At 47.0% G+C, this 18035-nt stretch overlaps 1 protein-coding gene across 1 annotated transcript in view; it reads left to right on the top strand.

The window, feature by feature from the left end:
• The window catches only part of LOC149310288 (lymphokine-activated killer T-cell-originated protein kinase-like), a 13510-nt gene extending 1464 nt beyond the window's left edge, over nt 1–12046 (top strand). The window contains 8 exon segments of the mRNA XM_089528654.1: nt 17–91; nt 1495–1591; nt 2157–2299; nt 3276–3445; nt 4612–4741; nt 6033–6215; nt 11031–11092; nt 11094–12046. Of these exon segments, the coding sequence (XP_089384780.1) occupies nt 34–91; nt 1495–1591; nt 2157–2299; nt 3276–3445; nt 4612–4741; nt 6033–6215; nt 11031–11092; nt 11094–11237 (987 nt within the window). The 5' untranslated portion in view covers nt 17–33 and the 3' untranslated portion in view covers nt 11238–12046.
• Nucleotides 12047–18035: the final 5989 nt, after the last annotated feature.

The raw sequence follows: 18035 nt of genomic DNA, 5'->3' as shown, positions 1-18035 counted from the left end.
TCTTTCTTCCTTGCAGGAAGATCTTTCTCAGCCATGGCTTCAGGAACTGCCTTCAAGAGCCCCAGCAAGCCCTCGGAGAGAAGGAGCTCAGGTGAGCCCTGGCTGGGGGTGCTTTGTGCGTTGCCTCAGAGGCCCCCGGGGGTTAAGAAGCCAGACAGAAAGGCACATTCCCTTCTGAGTAAACCTGCTTCTTAAACCATGGCCCAAAACACACTGCAGAAATAATCCCGTTTGAGAGGGCTTTCACTGCCCTGGATCAATGCTAGGGAATTCTGGGAATTATAGTTTGGGAAGCCTTCTCTGTCAGAGAGCTCTGGTGCCACAAGAAACTACAACTTCCAGGGTTCCTTAGCACTGACGCAGGGCACTCAAAGCGGTCTCCATCCAACTGCATGATCTCTGCAGTGTCTTTTGGACTCGTCTGGTATTTTGTTGGAAGGACTGCTTATAGAGTGAAAACTGTTCTTATCTTTGTGTTGTTTTAACTCTTTTATCTCTTCATCCACCTGGAAGCCCTAGAAGTCCAGGAGGCGACACACAAATGCTTTAGATGAATCAGCAGAGGCCACTTGTGGGCCCTTCTTTCTGGAGGACGCTACAATTCGGCTGCTCAGGAGGGTTTGTGTACTTGGGCTCCAGTTTCTTTAGTCTTAATTCCTTGAGACAACCACAAATTCAGGACTAGATTACAAAAGAGCCATGCATACAGTTAAGCCTCCTGGAATTCCTCCCCGTTGCAGCTTTTGCTGTACAGCACAATGGCAACAGTTTGTGGTTTTGCTTCTCTGTGAGAAAGCAAAGGAAGGCTTGGAGTCTGAACTACTCAGAACCATTACTATCCTGCAGTGTTTAGACTGAAAAACAGGAGTAAGACAAAAGAGTACTAAGACAAGTGCATCATCCTGTCATCATATATGATAACTACATGGAATCACTCCCAGGTTCATGCAGGAAGCCTGTGGCAGAGTGTTAGAATCCTGAAGTCTTCTACCAGATGTATTCTGACTCTGGATGCTGGGGGATGTGTTGCGCTTCGCGTAGCATGTGTAGATGGTGATATGTGGTACTAGGCTGGACCAGGTGTGAGTTATCTAGTGTCCTTGAGAGGCTGGCCTGCAGAGACTTGGAATGCAGTTTCGTTTCTCAGGGGAGAGGGATGGAGGATGGGAACTAGTGCTGGGAAGGAGGGGCTTTTGCTGGGGGTGGAGTGCTTTGGCTTCGGGGGGGGGGGGAGAACTTATGCATTGCTTTGGCTGGTGGGGGGGTCAGTCTCAGCTTAGAAGCAGGTGATGAGACATGGCTGATCTTGGAACCTTCAATAAAGTTCTGTTGTTTCATTAAGCAAGCTGACTGGTTGATTGTCCAGGATGCTGGTCCCACACTCTGAGCCTCCTATACCTTGGCCTGTAAAAGCATTCTTGTGTTGTGTTAACAAAAGCTTATTTACTGGAAGTGAAAGCCTGGATATTGTCTCTTTCTCTCTTTGCCATCCAGGACAGGGCAGCCCTTCACCCTCAGTAACCATTCCAGCCTCTCCCTTCATGCAGAAGCTTGGCTATGGAACCGGAGTCAGCGTTTACCTGATGAAAAGGTATGGCATCTTAAAAGGCAGGAAAGATCAGGTTGAGATTGCTATGAAGTGGGTTTAAGCCTCTTATCCTTCCAGAAAAGCTGTGGGAGAATGGATGGTTTATCCCTGAGTTTACCTGGCCTCCAGATTTGGGACAAATGTTGGAATTACGTCCGCGTGAGATTGATTCTTGCGACAGGTACCTTTTCCTGTGGCTTGGCTCACTTGCTGCAGTAGCTCAGCTACTATGGAGACTCCTCATTATGGGGCCTCCCATATGAACGTGTTCTGTGTGGTGTGTGGCTGCAGCTTAGATTATTTGAAGACATGAAACTTGAGGGCCCAACAAGAGGGTTTTGAGTAAATTTCACAGTGTTGCTGCAGCAAATGTGTCAGTCAAACTAATTCTGGATTTGGCGACCAACATGATTTGGGGGAGCTGAGCTTCAATAATAGCCCCTGTAGGGTAGGCTCAGGTTCTAGGTATTGGCCCTCGGCCATTTCAAAATGGGGCAGGGCGGTTGAGTGTAAGCAGAGCTTCCAGTCTGTCCAGAGATCCCTCCTAACTGAGGCTCCTTCTTTCCAGGTCTCCCAAAGGCGTCTCTCGCTCTCCTTGGGCAGTGAAGAAAATCAATCCCCAATGTGACTCCAGCCAGCGAAGTACCTATCAGAAGAGGCTGAATGACGAAGCCACCATTCTGAGAAACCTCAAGCACCCCAACATCGTGGGTGAGTGAGTGAGGGAAGGGCCTTCGTTCTGACTCTTCTTAAAGGCTTTTCTTCTGGGCTGACATGCCCAGGTTTTTGGTGCCAGGCAGAAATCTCCTTTCTTCTCTTTAATAATAATAATAATAATAATAATAATAATAATAATAATAATAATAGTAAATTTTATTTATATACCGCTTTCCCAAAAGATCAAAGCGGTTTACACAGAATTAAAACCAGTTACAGACACATCATTAAAATAGATAAAAACCAGTAACACAATATACACTACACAAATCTAAAACAGTCATTCAATAGGGTGAAGCAAAGAGTCGATGGGATCAAAATACACAACTTCATTTTCCAGAGGGGAAGGCTTGACAGAAAGCCTTGGAAGCTTTGCTAAAGGTCTGTACACCGAGGGCTGTAGCTTCTATGTTCAATCTTAGTCTAAGCAGGGTCAGGTCTAGCGAGTACTTGGACGTCGCACCATCAAGAAATGATGTAAGCTACATTTCAGAGGAAGACTGACTTTGAGTATTAATTGCCTAAGAAAAACCTTATGAAATTCATGGGGTTGCAAAGAGGCAGTTTGAAGGAACATACACACAAGTGGAGTGGGGCCTTGGTATCCAATGGGGTTTGGTTCCAAGGTTTTAAAAAAATGCCCAGCAGATCATCAAAATCCATGGATATTAAATCCCATTAAATACAATGGCATAGTAAAATAATGCCCCTTATATATAAAATGGCAAAATCAATGTTTGCTCTTTGGAATATATATATATAAACAAACTGTGGATGGTTGCATTCATGGATAAAGAATTGTAGATCTGCAGGGCTGGAAACAAATATATTTCACATATTAAGGCTCCCACCTTGTCTTCTTCCTCTTCACAGAAGTCTTGAATTACTCCTGAAGTGGGAAATGTTGAGTTGTCTGGGTAGTTGCTATGGCTTTGAAACAATCATGCGATGTGCCTGTGACATTTTGCAGGGTATCGTGCCTTCACCGAAGCCAAAGATGGAAGCATGTGCCTTGCCATGGAATATGGGGGAGAAAAGTCTCTCAACGACCTCATTGAAGAAAGGCAGGCCAACCACCAGGGCCCCTTCCCGGCTTCGACCATCCTCCGAGTTGCCTTGCACATGGCAAGGGGGCTGAAGGTAGGCTGCGCACATTGCATGGGACACCTGGATGCAAATTACCATTGCCTTACAAAGGAGAAGCTGGGGGTAGAAGGACAGGGGCTTGGTTGAAAAGGTTCTCCCTGCCTCCTGCCCTTGCCTCAGGCGGTGGAACCAGCCTCTGGGGCTTGTGCTGATGCCATGGGCAAAAGACTGGGAGCTCAGTCTGGTCTCTGCAGGTGCACATCAGAGCATGGCTCTTAGGAGGAGAGGCTTGCTGGGAAAGAGACGGATGGGCTCACCTACCTCCACAGTGGCAACTACTGCAAAGTAGTGAGGGAGCATTTTTGACCCCGTGCCCTTCCCTGTTAGGTCGCATGAGGGACATTGCTTCTGGTTTTGCTTTTCATGGCTTGAGGGGGTTGTGGAGGGGAAACCAACCACCTCACCAAGTTTTATAGCAGTGCTGCAGCAGATCAAGTGGTTGGTGGGGGACAACTTTTTGCTGCAAAGTCTGGGAACTTTTCAGGTGTCTTTGGGAGATGCAGAAAAGAGATTGGGGCTCCTTGCAAACTGTGGGCTGCACTTTCCACTCCTTTGGCCTAGTACTTTGGGAAAGGGATGGGAGGGTGAGGGGGGCTGTTCCCAGAAGTCCTCAGGAAAGACACAGGAGGGAGGGACACACACAAATCCATGGCCATCCAAGGAGGAAGCAAACAAATGGGGGAACCTGTGCCCAAGCTTGGTAGTGATGTAGCCCCTGCCTTGAGAGGTTTACAGCCCACATGGAAAAGGACAGGAGAGATGCGATGGCAGGTCTTGGAAGACATAGAATGGGGCAGTAGCAGAGGAAGAGGCTGTTGAAAGAAATTAGCTTTCTCCTCCTGTTATTGGCTGGACCCCCTGCATCTGTTCCTATCCTTCCAAGGCTGTAAAACTCAGGGTATGAAACTCTGGGGCTTATGCCAACCATCACTGCTCCTTAGAAGTGACCTCTTCAAAGGTGGATGCACTGTATATAGCAGATTTCTAAAGGAAAGTAGCTCTTGAGTCTGCTAATTCTGCACTTTAAGAGCACCTGACGTTCTGGATGAGCCCTCAAGAGGCTGCAGTTACGCTCACTCTTTTTTTCAGATCCCTCTATGTCCAGATTCCTTTGGAAACAAGAAGACCCTCAACTGACCCCTTTTGTCTTATCTTTTCAGTATCTTCACAATGAAAAGAAATTGCTTCACGGTGACATCAAATCTTGCAATGTTGTCATTAAGGGTGACTTTGAGTCAATAAAGATCTGTGATGTGGGTGTTTCACTGCCTCTGGATGAAAATATGATGGGTAGGTTGAACCTGTGTCACTATTTTGTCTCTGGGAGAAGGCAGTTGCAATGCTGCCTGAGCCGCAGTCCCTTCTAGGGTCTTTTCACACCAGGCAGTAGTAGAGGATTGGAACAGAGAAAACCGAGCTCCTTTGCTGGTGTGTTTAAGCAACTAGGTGCATAGCCTTCCCAAACAAAAAGCCTAACAGCCAAGAGAGATTGCAAGGAAGCCTGAGAAAAGGCCCTGTGCTGCTGGAAAGCCCACTGTGTGTAGATCTGCTTAGATGTTCAGTTTGTAAAGCAGGAATGTGAATGTTGGGCTGAAAACTGTCCATCCAATGCAGGCAAGGCAATGCAGGAAAGGTGGGCAGGGGCTGGGATGCCTCCCCCATTGATCAGTTCCCTGTCTCTCCCTCCATGCTCCTTCAAGATGCTTTACAGTGAAAGCCAGAGGAAGGTTTCTGGTGTGTAACTGGTGTGCCCCACTGTTCTCTGCTTCCTTCTTCACTGGTAGGGAAGTGAAGGAGCCTGGGGACGAGGCCATGAGCCTCTCCTCTCCCAACCACAGTCATGGCCTTCTCTGCTATATGGGAGGCTGTGTATACACTATGATTCTCAGGCTTTAAAAAAAATACTGATATTGGTTCTACATGCAAATAAAACTGAGTCATGCGCTCAAAGGACGCAGCAGCTGTGCAGAGGACTGAAGTGCCTCCCTCCTTCCCTCCACCATTAGAAAGTTTACTCATCCCACCTCACCTGAAGCTTCTAAGGTTTCACCAGCATGCCTACAAATCTGGCTGACTAGTTTGTGAAGGCTTTTGAGAGGGGAGAAGAGGGAATGGGGGAGAAGGAAGTCCGATTCCCAGAATGATGGATTTCCCAGTAAATAGCAGGAGAGGCCGCTTGGGTCTCCCACCCAGTTTTCACAACCATCCATTCCAGTGACCGTTTCTCCTGCCTTCCTCTCTGCCTGTTGTCCCTCTGCCTCTGCAGCTGTCTTGAGCAGCTAGCCTTTCCTCCTGGGAAATGTACACCAGGCCCTAAGGCTAATAGCAATAGCAAGTCCATTTCTATACCACTTATCAGTGCACTTAAGCACTCCCTAAGTGGTTTACAGTGTGTAAGCTAGTTGGGGACTCATTTTAGCGACCGATGGGAGGATGCCAGGCTGAGTATACCCTGTGCCCCCTGGCTGGGATTGAACTCGCAACCTTATGGTTTGTGAGTGACTGGCTGCAATGCAGGCATTGAACCACTGTGCCACCAGGGCTACTCTCGGCATTTGACTTGGCTGCTCTCTTTCCACAGTGAGTGACCCAGAGGCGGTTTACATTGGCACCGAGCCCTGGAAGCCCAAGGAAGCTCTGGAGGAAGGCGGGGTCATCACTGACAAGGCAGACATCTTTGCCTTGGGGCTGACTTTGTGGGAGATGATGACCCTCTCCGTGCCCCATGTTAACCTGCTGGGAGATGCTGACGACTTGGACGAAGGTACGCCTGGGGCTGACTCCTCTTGGCTCAGCAGAACCAGGGCAGGTGGAGCTGCTTTCCGTTGAGCCAAAAATCTCTGAGTAGCCTGGGGTTGGAGGGTTGGGGAAGAGTGATGGAAAGTCAAACACTGAGCAGAAGCCCATCAATGATTCTAGCTCATTCTTTCCAGGAGGAAAGCTGGTTTTCTCTCTCCATGTGCTTTGGTGAGATCTGACCTTTTAAACTTGGGATATTGCTGTGGATCTTGGTGGGGGTGGCCAGAAGCCTAATTCTGTTCAAGTGCTGGGGAGGCGCACGCCGTTTATTTTTATGTTTAAAAAATTGTTATATAATCAAGGAGGGTTTGGAGTACAGAGGAGAAGCTGGCCCTTTAATTTTCCACATTTTCTTTTCCCTTTTCCTTAAGGGGCTTGTAGGTACTTCTGCTCAGAGGAAGTGAGTCAGAGACTTGCTCTGAAAGGAGCCAATCTACATAACTATAAGGCCAGTGAATTGAACTCAAGGACAGAGTTTGGGGACAAAGGCCAAGCCATCAGGGGGTCTTTACACTGGTGTTTAGCAGGGGAAACCCACAGTTTTGTTTCAGAGCCTCCTTAAGACTTCTCAAAATGGACACTGAAGGCCCTGCTGCAGTCACCTACAATACTTGTGGGATGTCTGTCTTCTTGCCTAGGGATATGGGGAACTTCACCTGCCCCAAGTGCAAGTTGGTAGCCCTCTTGGAAGAGAAAGTACAGCAGCTGGAGGCCCAGGTCGCTACGCTTCAGCATCATAGGGAGCAAGAGGTTGTCCTGACCAGAACGGACCAGACGGTCCTGGACAGGAAACACACAGAGGAAGTTGCTGGAGAGGAGGAGGTCACTTCACACACAACAGAAGGAGATAGTTGGAGGAAGGTCACACACAGAAGTAGGGAAACCAGGGAACATTCTGTAAGCTTGCAGCTACAGAATCAATTTCAGTCTCTCTACACTATCAAGGATGATGAGGAACAGCAGCAGGGACCGACCTCAGGGACAGAGCAGGGGACCCTGAGAGCTCCACCAAAGGGAATGGTTGCTGCTAAGCCTCGGAGGAGGCGAGTGGTAGTCGTGGGGGACTATTTGCTGAGAGGCACTGAAGCAGTGGTTTGTGGGCCTGACAAGAGTCTCGGGAGGTGTGCTGTCTCCCTGGGGCAAAGATCCGTGATGTGACAGAGAGGCTGACAAGACTGGTCAAGCCTACTGACCATTATCCCTTTCTTTTGGTTCATGTGGGAACCAAGGATACTGCAAGGCACAGCCTTCAGAATATCATAAGGGATGATGAGGTAGGAAGCTGAAAGAGCTGGATGCACAGGTTGTCATCTCTCTTCTCCCAGTCGAAGGGCATGGTCCAGGAAGGGAGAGGAAAATAGCGGATGTAAAGAACTAGCTCCGTAGATGGTGCCACCAAGAACAGTTTGGATTCTTGGACCATGGGCTGCGGTTCCATGAGGAAGGACTTCTGGCAAGGGATGGGTTGCATCTCACGCCAGTTGGCAAAAACGTCTTTGCCAATAGTCTCAAGAATTTGATCAGGAGGGCTTTAAACTGAGATATGTAGGGGAGGGAGACAGTATTCTGGAAGGCAAAAAGGCTGGAGAAAATAGTCAAACTGTCATAGAGGGAACAAGGCAAACAGTGCAAGGACCCAACAGTGGGAAGCAAAAATGTTTGCACAGGCAGCAAGTAAAGGGAACACATGGGCTTAAATGTCTCTACACTAATGCACAGAGCATGGGCAATAAGCAAGATGAACTCGAACTCCTAGTACAACAAAGCAAATATGATATAATAGGCCTCACTGAAACCTGGTGGGATGAGTCTCATGATTGGAATGTGGAAATAGAGGGGTATAACCTTTTTAAGGCCAAACAGGGAAGGAGGAGGAATAGCACTATATGTCAGAGATATTTACACCAGAGAAGAGATCCAGGACATCAATCCTGGAAGCCAGGTGGAGAGCATCTGGATAAGAATCAAAGGGGAGGGAAACAACAAGGATGTTACGGTGGGAGTCTACTACAGACCCCCAAGTCAGACTGAGGAATTGGATGATGCCTTTCTAGGACAGATGACCCATAGATTCAGAAAGGAGAGATGTAGTAGTGATGGGCGACTTCAACTACCCTGATATTTGCTGGAAGTCAAACTCAGCCAAATCCTCAAGGTCTAGCACATTCCTCACTTGCCTGGAAGACTATTTCATTGTCCAAAAGGTGGAAGAGGCAACAAGGGGGTCAGCTATTTTGGATCTGATCCTAACCAACAAGGATGACTTGGTTAATGGGGTGCAAGTGGTGGGATCCTTAGGTGGAAGTGACCATGTTCTCCTGGAGTTTGTTATACAGTGGAAAGGAGAAGCCAGGCAGAGTCAGACACACATCCTAGACTTTAGGAGAGCGGATTTCAGTAAACTTAGAGAAGTATTGAGGGCGATTCCATGGTCAGGAATACTAAAAGATAAAGGAGTTCAGGACGGATGGGAGTTTCTCAAAAGGGAGATACTGAAGGCAGAATTTCAAACAGTTCCAGTGAGAAAGAAAAATGGGAGGTGTCTCAAGAAACCAGGATGGATGACTAAGAAACTTCCAACGGAGCTAAGTTTGAAACAGAAGATGTATAAGAAATGGAAAAAGGGGGAAATCACCAAAGAGGAATTCAAAGAAATAGGAGGCATTTGTAGGGTAAAGTCAGAAAAGCTAAAGCGCAGAATGAACTCAGTCTTGCTAGAGAGGTTAAGAACAATAAAAAGGGCTTTTATGGATATGTCCACAGCAAAAGGAAGAAGAAGGAAACAATAGGGCCACTGCGTGGAGAAGATGGCAAAATGCTAACAGAGGACAGAGAAAAGGCAGAATTACTCAAGACCTTCTTTGCCTCAGTCTTCTCCGAAAAGGAAAAGGGGCTCAACCTGAGGATAATGGAGCAGAGGACAGAATAGGGGTATTTCAGCACAGAATAAGTAAAGAGATAGTAGAGGAATACCTTGTTAATCTAAATGAATTTAAGTCTCCAGGACCAGATGAACTACATCCAAGGGTACTAAAGGAACTGGCAAATGTCATATCGGAGCCATTGGCAATAATCTTTGAGGACTCCTGGAGAACAGGAGAGATCCCAGCAGACTGGAGGAGGGCAAACGTTGTCCCCATCTTCAAAAAGGGGAAGAAGAGAATCCCAACAATTATCATCCAGTTAGTCTGAGATCAATCCCAGGAAAGATTCTGGAGCAGATCATTAAACAGAGAGTCTCTGAACATCTAGAAGGCAATGCCATCATCACAAAAAGTCAACATGGGTTCCAGAGAAACAAGTCATGCCAGACAAACCTTATCTCCTTCTTTGATAAAATGACCAGCTTGGTAGATGAAGGGAATGCTGTGGATATAGTATATCTTGACTTCAGTAAGGCCTTTGACAAGGTTTCCCATGACATTCTTGCAAACAAACTAGTGGAATATGGGCTAGACAACGTAACTGTTAGATGGATTTGTAATAGGTTGACCGGCCAAAGTCAAAGTGGGCTCAACAATGGCTCCTTTTCATCCTGGAGAGAAGTGACCAGTGGGGTGTCCAGTGGGGCTCTGTCCTGGGCCCATGGCTATTCAACATCTTTATCAATGACTTGGAGGACAGAATTGGGAGCATACTTATCAAATTTGCAGATGACACCAAATTAGGAGGAATAGCTAATACTCCAGAGGACAGGATCAAGATTCAAAATGACCTGAATAGACTAGAAAGCTGGGCCAAAGCTAACAAAATGAAATTCAACACAGAAAAATGTTAGGGCAGAAAAATGAAAAGCACAGATATAGGATGGATGTCACCTGGCTGAATGAGAGACTTCTACGTGAGAAAGGGGTCTGGGAGTCCAAATAGACCACAGATTGAACATGAGTCAACAGTGCAATGCGGCAGCTAACAAGGCCAATGCGATTTTAGGCTGCATCAATAAAAGTATAGTGTCTAGATCAAGAGAAGTAATAGTGCCACTCTATTCAGGCCCCACCTGGAAGACTGTGTCCAGTTCTGGGCACCACAATTTTAAAAGGACGTTGAGAAACTGGAGCCATGTGTCCAAAGGAGGGCGGTGAAGGGTCTGGAACCATGTCCTATGAGCTGGGAATGTTTAGTCTGGAAAAGAGATGGTTAGGAGGCGATATGATAGTCCTGTTTATATACTTGAAGGGATGTCCTATTGAGGAGGGAGCGGACTTGTTTTCTGCTGCTCCAGAGAACAGGACCCAGAACAATAAGATGCAAGCTCCAGGAAAAGAGATTCCACCTCAACATTAGGAGGAACCTCCTGACAGTCAGGGCTGTTCAACAGTGGAACAAACTCCTTTCTTGGAGATTGTGGTGGAGTCTCCTTCCCTGGAGGTCTTTAAGCAGAGGCTGGATGGCCATCTGTCGGGGATGCTTCATCTGGATTTCCTGCATGGCACAATGGGGTTGGACTGGATCAGGGCCCTTGCGGTCTCTTCCAACTCTGTGATTCTATGATTCACCACAGATCTATTGCAGTAAATGTTCTGCTCAGTTGAAACTGAAAGAGACATTATTCATAGTGAAACCACACCCTTCCGAGTTCTTCCAAAATGGAAAGGGGGCCTGGAGAATATCCTCCCTCCCCCGGAACCCAAATCTCTTCTCTTTTCCTGATTCCCAACTTCTTTGGGGATGCAGCGTGGAACTTAAATGGCCCCCAAAGTGCACACGCTGAGCAACCTATTTGCAGGTGCCTCCTCAATTTCTCTCTCACACACATATCCTGTGATGTCTTTTCTAGATGCGTCTTTTGACGAAGATGACTTTGACGAGGATGCCTATTACGCGGCGCTTGGATCCCGGCCCCCCCCTCAACATGGAGGCGCTGGGCCCCTCCTACCAGAAGGCCATTGAGCTCTTTGTGCTCTGCACCATGGAGGACGCCAGGAAGCGCCCGCCTGCCGCCCACATTGTGGCCGTCTTGGAGCCAGACGGAGCCGTTCAATAGCACCCCCGCCACGCTCGCCTTGCGCCACAAGGACAGCAGCGCTCTTTTCTCCCAGAGGACTTGCTGTGTGGGAGGCCAGAGCTTCAGGTGTCCATAGTTTTTATAATTAGGGCTTGTTGCCCTGCGTGCCTTTCTGTTTTAAGCTGTTGGGAGCACCCAGACTCAATGTTTCAGAGTCACGAATGAGGGATCCAGGTAGGGGCTTTTCCATACTGAGTTGTTGTGGACTGATTTTGAGGGGCCTTTTGAGACTAGTGTTGTAAATGTGTCTCTTTTCTCCCCCTCAAAATCCAAATATTGTGTGTGTGTGTGTGTGTGTTTCTCCCCCATTTTTGAATCACAGACTTTTGTGGTAAAAATAGAATTATACTGCTGTTCTTTTGGAGAAAGAAACAAACATCCATCTGTTCTTGGCCAGTTCAGAAGAAGGTGGCTGCCCTTGTTCCCAAGATGGCCAGAGCAGTCTTTCTGTATTTGCCGGGTGGCCGAGGCCTCTCTGTCCACCAGAGTGACCATGTGGGCAGCCAGGGGAGGCCACTGGACTGTCCTGCTGCAATGGACCTCTTTGTCAACCGCCAGCCTCGGACTTCCTCTCGCTGCTTCTTCTGCTCTCAAAGGAGAGAACGTTTGGCTCATTTGCAATTGTTTCTCTTTGTTTGTCTCAGAAGCAATCTGGCTGGTCAACCAGCCCTTCTCCCAAAGAGGTTTGGGACATCAGCTATAACAAAAATGAAATCAATTTAAATAAAATAGTAGCTTTATACCATGTGTATGTAGATATGTACAATGGTCTTAACAAATAAACAACTGACAACAGTACTCCTGTTACTAAGGCCTTGCTACACAACCGAACAAGGGACGGTTACCCCACTCATCTGCTTCTTTGCTGAGAAACAGAGTTCCTTGCTTTCCACTTGTCAATCCATATCTAGCTAGAATTGTATATGGTTTTGCCATTTTGGTCATCTAAGCTCCCAAGGTTGAGTCCCTATATTGGGAGAAAAGCAGGATATAAGAAAAATATAACAACAGCCCAGTCTGCAGATGAATGTCAGCGTTCCCTGCAAGATTCTGATATGCTTTAGACTTTGAAGAAATTATTATATGGGAGGAGAAGAATAATTCAGAATCCCAGTGACTCCATGCATCTGAAGAAGTGGATTAAGATCCACCAATGCTTCTGCTAAAAGGAATAATAGAATCGGACTTGGAAGAGATCTCAATGGTTATCTAGTCCTACTCCATTCTGCCATGCAGGAAGTCAGTCAAAGCACCCCTTGGGACAGATGGCTCTCCAGCCTCTATTTAAAAACCTCCAGAGAAGGAGACTCAAAGGCAGCATCTTCCACTGTCAGGAAGTTCTTCCAAATGTTGAGCTGGAATCTCTTTTCCTGTAGCTTGCATCCATTGCTCTGTGTCCTAGTCTCTGGAGCAGCAGAAAACAAGCTTGCTCCCTCCTCAATGTGACACTCCTTCCAATACTTAAACAGGGCTATCATAACTGTCTCTTCTCCAGGCTAAACATCCCCAGTTCCGTAAGTCTCTCCTCATAGGGCTTAGGGAGCTGAGTATGTTTCCAGGCCCTTCACCATTTTGATCACCTTCCTCTGGACATGCTCCAGCTTGTCAACATCCTTTTTGAACAATGGTGCCCAGAATAATAAACATGTTAGCCATGTTTAAATATTTGAAAGGGTGTCATACTGAGGCTAGAGCAAGCTTGTTTTCTGCTCCTGAACAGACCAAGACATGAAGCAATGGAGTCCAACTCCAGACAAAGATATTCCACCTGAACATTACAAAGACTTTCCCGAGAGTAAGAGCTGTTCAACAGTGAAAGACACTGCTGCCTCAGCGAGTGGTGGAGTCCCCTTCTTTAAAGCCTGTTTTAAGCAGAGATCGTCGCAGGGAAGGCATGGATTGCATCTTCATGCATGCCAGAATGGGTTGGACTGGATGGCCTTTGTGGTCTCTCTCTTCCAAGATTGTATTACTCATTCTCTCACCATAAGCATGGCATAGTCTAGAGTCTAGACACACTGCTTCTTGCAGACATAACTGTCTTAGAGATGGTTATTTTTAAGCATCCTTTGCAAGCTGCCTTCGGTCCAGTTTGGAAGAAAGATGGCCCATAAGTAAAATATATGTAATTAGGCCTATAAGATGAAATTTGTTTATTGTCTTTTGAAAGGAATATTTCTTGTACTTGTAAGACAACTGGTACTTGTAATGCGTTGCCATGGGGAAGACCATCAACTTGCACTATCTTGATGCACCATGATTCATAGTTCACCTGCTGAGGCTTTCTCACGCAGGCACTGACATGTTGCGCTTGGTGGCATTTCCAGCACATTGTGGCACACCTAAGGCATCTCACATCTTACAAAATACAGTTCAGAGTCTTTTCAAACAGTTCACCTTTGTAGCATATTTACACCCCTTTGCTCCAGTTCAGCATCACTATACAGTTTTACCACTTTGTACAGGTCTTGCCAATTTGCAGCCTAGCAGGGCACCTAAGACTGTCCCCCTTTCTAGCCGGACATTTGCTCATCTGATGATTAACCATCCATGATGAAGCCAAGCCCTCCCTCCAGTCCATCTGCCTTGGTCCAGGCCTCGGAGGTAGAGAGGAACTGCTGGACCTCTTACCCTTTCCCTCCACCACTCCCTTCTTCTCCTTCTGTGTCATGTCTTTTTAGATTGTAAACCCGAGGGCAGGGATCCGTCTAACTAAAAAGATTGCATGTACAGCGCTGTGTAAATTTACAGCGCTTCATAAATAAAGGTTAATAATAATAATAATAAATGATCTTTGTCCAACAAAGGGACGGGTTTATTCCACCCTGAAGGAGACAAGAGGCTGACTTCCAGGTCCGTGTTATGAGACCTGCATCCATTGCTCATGACTGAGGCTGCCATTGACCACAGTCTTCTTAGGTGCTCCCAGATATTTGCTCCTCCTGAGATGCAAATCGCATCAGCTTGGCCTGGCAGCACCCTTTGGCTGCATTTCTATCTAGGCTTTGGGTTTTTGCCTTGTTCTGAGCTGGCTGGCACTGAGCCCAGACAGTTTTTATGATTCCTTTCATTCACAAGTGCCATCATATAAAGACACTGTGCAAACACTTTAACTCTGATCTGACACCTTTTCACTCTTAGAAGATTCTTGGAGGGCCTAGAATTGGCAAAATATAAGAGCTGCCTTATCATGCCAGTACTGCAAGCAAAACATTTCTTCCTCTCCTTTCTTGCCAGGCCAAGGACACCTAGCCTTTCCAAGCTTTGTTGTTACCTCCTTCAAGTCAATCTCGACCCATGGCGACCCTCTCTCTGGATGAGACATCCCCAAGACCCTCTGTCCTTCCCTGCTCTGCTTAATTCCTGCAGCCCCATAAAACCCTTACTAGATCTCCTTAATAGAGTCCCTCATCTCTTCCTCCTTCCCTCCACCTTTCACAGCATTACTATGGTCTTTTCCCCGTGAGCCTTTTCTTCTCATGATGCCTCACTTTGGTCATCTTGGTTTCTTCCAGGGAGGTTTCCAGCTTGATCTGCTCTAGGACCCCTTTGTTTGTCCTTCTGGCTGCTCTCCATGGGATCCTCAGCTATCTTCACCAGCCCCACATAATGCCAAATGAATTTATTGTCTTCCTATCTTCTTTCCTAACTGTCCAGCTCTCACATCCATCCATGGTAATTGGGAATACAATGGTTTGTATGATTTTGACTTTTGTGCTCAGTTCTATATCCTTGCATTTTAGGATCTTCTCTAACTCTTTCATAGCCGTCCTTCCATTCTTAATCTTCTTCTTCAGATTTCCTGTCTGCAGTCTCCATTTCTATCTGTTTGATCTCAAGTATGGGAATTCTTTTACTATTTCTGTTTCTTATGATGAGACACCCCAAATGAGACACAGGCAGGAACAGAGCATTAAGAGAGAGAGAAGGCGGGAGAAATAAAGGGATATCACATTTGCAAGCTTACCCAAAGGCATAAGAAAAATGCCAAGACAAATAGCAGATACCCTTAGGAAGGCAAATGGCATCCAAAGCAGCATTACACATAAAACAGGGAGGTGGCATTTGAGGAGCGTGAGCCAAGGGAAGCTGGAGATAGCAAAAATGGAAATGGGAGGCATGGACATATCAGTACTGGGGATAAGAGTTACAACGGACAGGAATGGGCCACTTTGAATCAGACAACCACAGAGTGTTCTCTTCAGGGAATGAAAAGACGAGAAGAAATGGGGTGGCTTTCATACTAAGGAAAGATGTGGCAAAAGCAGTCTGAGAATACAATGCAAAACCAGACTGAATCATTTCAGTAAGGCTCCACGGTAAACCTATGAATATCACCTTAATTCAAGCATATGCACCAACCACAGAGGCGGAACGGGAAGAAATTGATAAGATTCTATGAAAGAGTAGAGGAAGAAATTGACAGCACACCAAGACAGGAAATCTGGTAACCTTTCCTACCGTTGTCAACATGGAATCTGCGGCAGTTTCTCTCAGCTGGAGAAAGTGGGGTTGGCGTTTCGATTAATCCTGTGAACTGAAGCACCAAGCAAACGCCTGCCCTTCTGCAGTGGAGAGCCACCGGCTGCCCCTTTCGGAAGAGAGACGCTTCTTGCGTCACGCTCTTGACGCTCAGACGACCTCCAAAGGCAGAGGCACACGGGGCCTGGGTCCCTTTGGCCCCCTGAGTGGTTAATGCAGGGCTGGGCTAACAAGGTGCAGAGGCCTCCGCTGCTTTTAGTTTCGGGATCAATTCAAAGAGACTGAGGAAGCCAAGGAGCTCCGTAGAGCAACTGAAATCCAGCCAGCCTTACAATAGCTGGGCTTTAATCGGGGGAGATGCCTAAAGAAAAGCAAGCGGAGACTCTGGCAGAGTGCAAAGTTCTTTCTTGTTCTGTGTCATGTCATTTCTTGCGAATGTTTGAACAACATTCTATTCTATTTCTGTTTTCTATTCTAGGAAAAGCAGTTTGTTCTGGGAAGGTGCACTGAAAGAAGAACTGAGACGTCTAGGGACTGAGATTTCTGTTGCCCCTGTCAGACGCTTTAATGGCTGTGTAATAGATGGGCATTGGAATTTGTCATTTCAAATGTGGGTTCCAAGGGGATCAGCATCATAGAACCATAGAGTTGGAAGAGACCCCTAAAAGGGCCATGCAGTCCAACCCCCTTCTGCCAAGCAGGACCTCTCAATCAAAGCATCCCCAACAGACAGCCATCCAGCCTCTGTTTAAAAACCCCCAAAGAAGGAGACTCCACCAAAATCTCCATTGAGAGAGTGTGTTCCACTGTCGAACAGCCCTTACCGTGAGAAAGGTCCTCCTAATGTTGAGTGGAATCTCTTTTCCTGGAGCTTGCATCAATTGCTCCATTGGGTCCCAATCTCTGGAGCAGCAGAAACCAAGCTTGCTCCCTCCTCAATATGACCTCCCTTCAAATGCTTAAAGAGGGCTATCATATCACCTCTCAACAGTCATGACGGAACAATCTTGCTGAACAGAAGCAGATCTGAGTCAGGTGAATGCCCACCTGGGAAACCCAGATACACTGCCTTGTGTTCCATGAAAGAAAGAACAGCGGGATGTGAGTGAAGAGGAACGATCTGTGCGTTGTTCCTGCAGCCTGTTTGTGCCCACCTTGTCCCCTCTGCTCACCTGTTCAGGGAAATGGGCCAGGCTGGGATGGATGCACATTGTGTCTGAAGTTACCCCAGATCTCGGTTTGTTCCCCCTCTTCCAAATTAAAACCAGACATGGATGACGGTGCTCCAGAGGGCAGAAATGGAGACAGCAGAAATCCAAACTATAAAAGGGATTCTGACCAAACCTTAGGAAGCCCTCCCTAGTGATCAGGGCTTTTGAAAAGGTGGTCATGGTCAGCTCTCCTTTGATGGAGGCTTTTAAACAGATTGGTTGCTGCTGCCTTTCAAGGAGGCTTCAGCTGCCGGTGTCCTGCACAGCCGCTAGATGTCCCTTGGGCCCTTTGCAATTCTATGATGCCAATCCCAAGAAGCGGAATCAAAAGTGGTACCCTTCCTGTTTGCATTTTAGGGAAGCCTGAAGTTCCCAAGGAGCTTCATTTCTTTGCTCAGGAGAGGAAAGCCTTCCAAAAGACACCAACACCCACAAGATTGTGTCTGTAAAGAGAGGTAAAACGTTACACCAACTCATATTTGATTTTGTCCTTAGTCCATTTTGTTATTGTTATCTACCCTGGAGTCGATCTGGACCCATGGCGACCCTATGACTGAGACATCTCCAAGCCCCCCTGTGCTCCCCTGCTCTGCTCAGGTCCGGCAAACTCAGACCCATCGTGGCCTCCTTCATAGAGTCCATCCTCCATCTGGCCTGGGGCCTCCCTCTCTTTCTGCATCCCTCCACTTTTCCTAGCAGTATTAATGAGTCCATAAGCATGTAAAATATTCCTCTGAGGCCAGCCAGCTAATAAACTGCTGAACTTTCATTCTCTTCTTGGGTTCCCTGGCTTGTTTTTCTGGAATATCTGCAATACTAGCTCATCTTTCCCCTCATCTTTTCCCCTGCATACGATTCTCACAATTCAAAAAGGACATTGAGAAACTGGAGCCATGTGTCCAAACATGTCCTTCTTGTCTTAAGGAGGCAGTGGTCAGACCACTCTTAAAAAAGCCCTCCCTGGACCCTCTGGATAGAAATAACTATAGGCCAGTCTCGTTGTTGCCATTCTTGAGCAAGGTGATCGAGAGGGCGGTCGCCAATCAACTACAGGCAGTCTTGGATGAAGCTGATTATCTGGACC

This window comes from Sceloporus occidentalis, unplaced genomic scaffold, assembly GCF_023333645.1.
Source record: "Sceloporus occidentalis isolate IW3139 unplaced genomic scaffold, rSceOcc1.0.p SCAF_6, whole genome shotgun sequence".
Classification (NCBI taxonomy): domain Eukaryota; kingdom Metazoa; phylum Chordata; class Lepidosauria; order Squamata; family Phrynosomatidae; genus Sceloporus; species Sceloporus occidentalis.
Note: the sequence above shows the minus strand (reverse complement) of the source record. Positions and strands in the feature narration are given on the sequence as shown.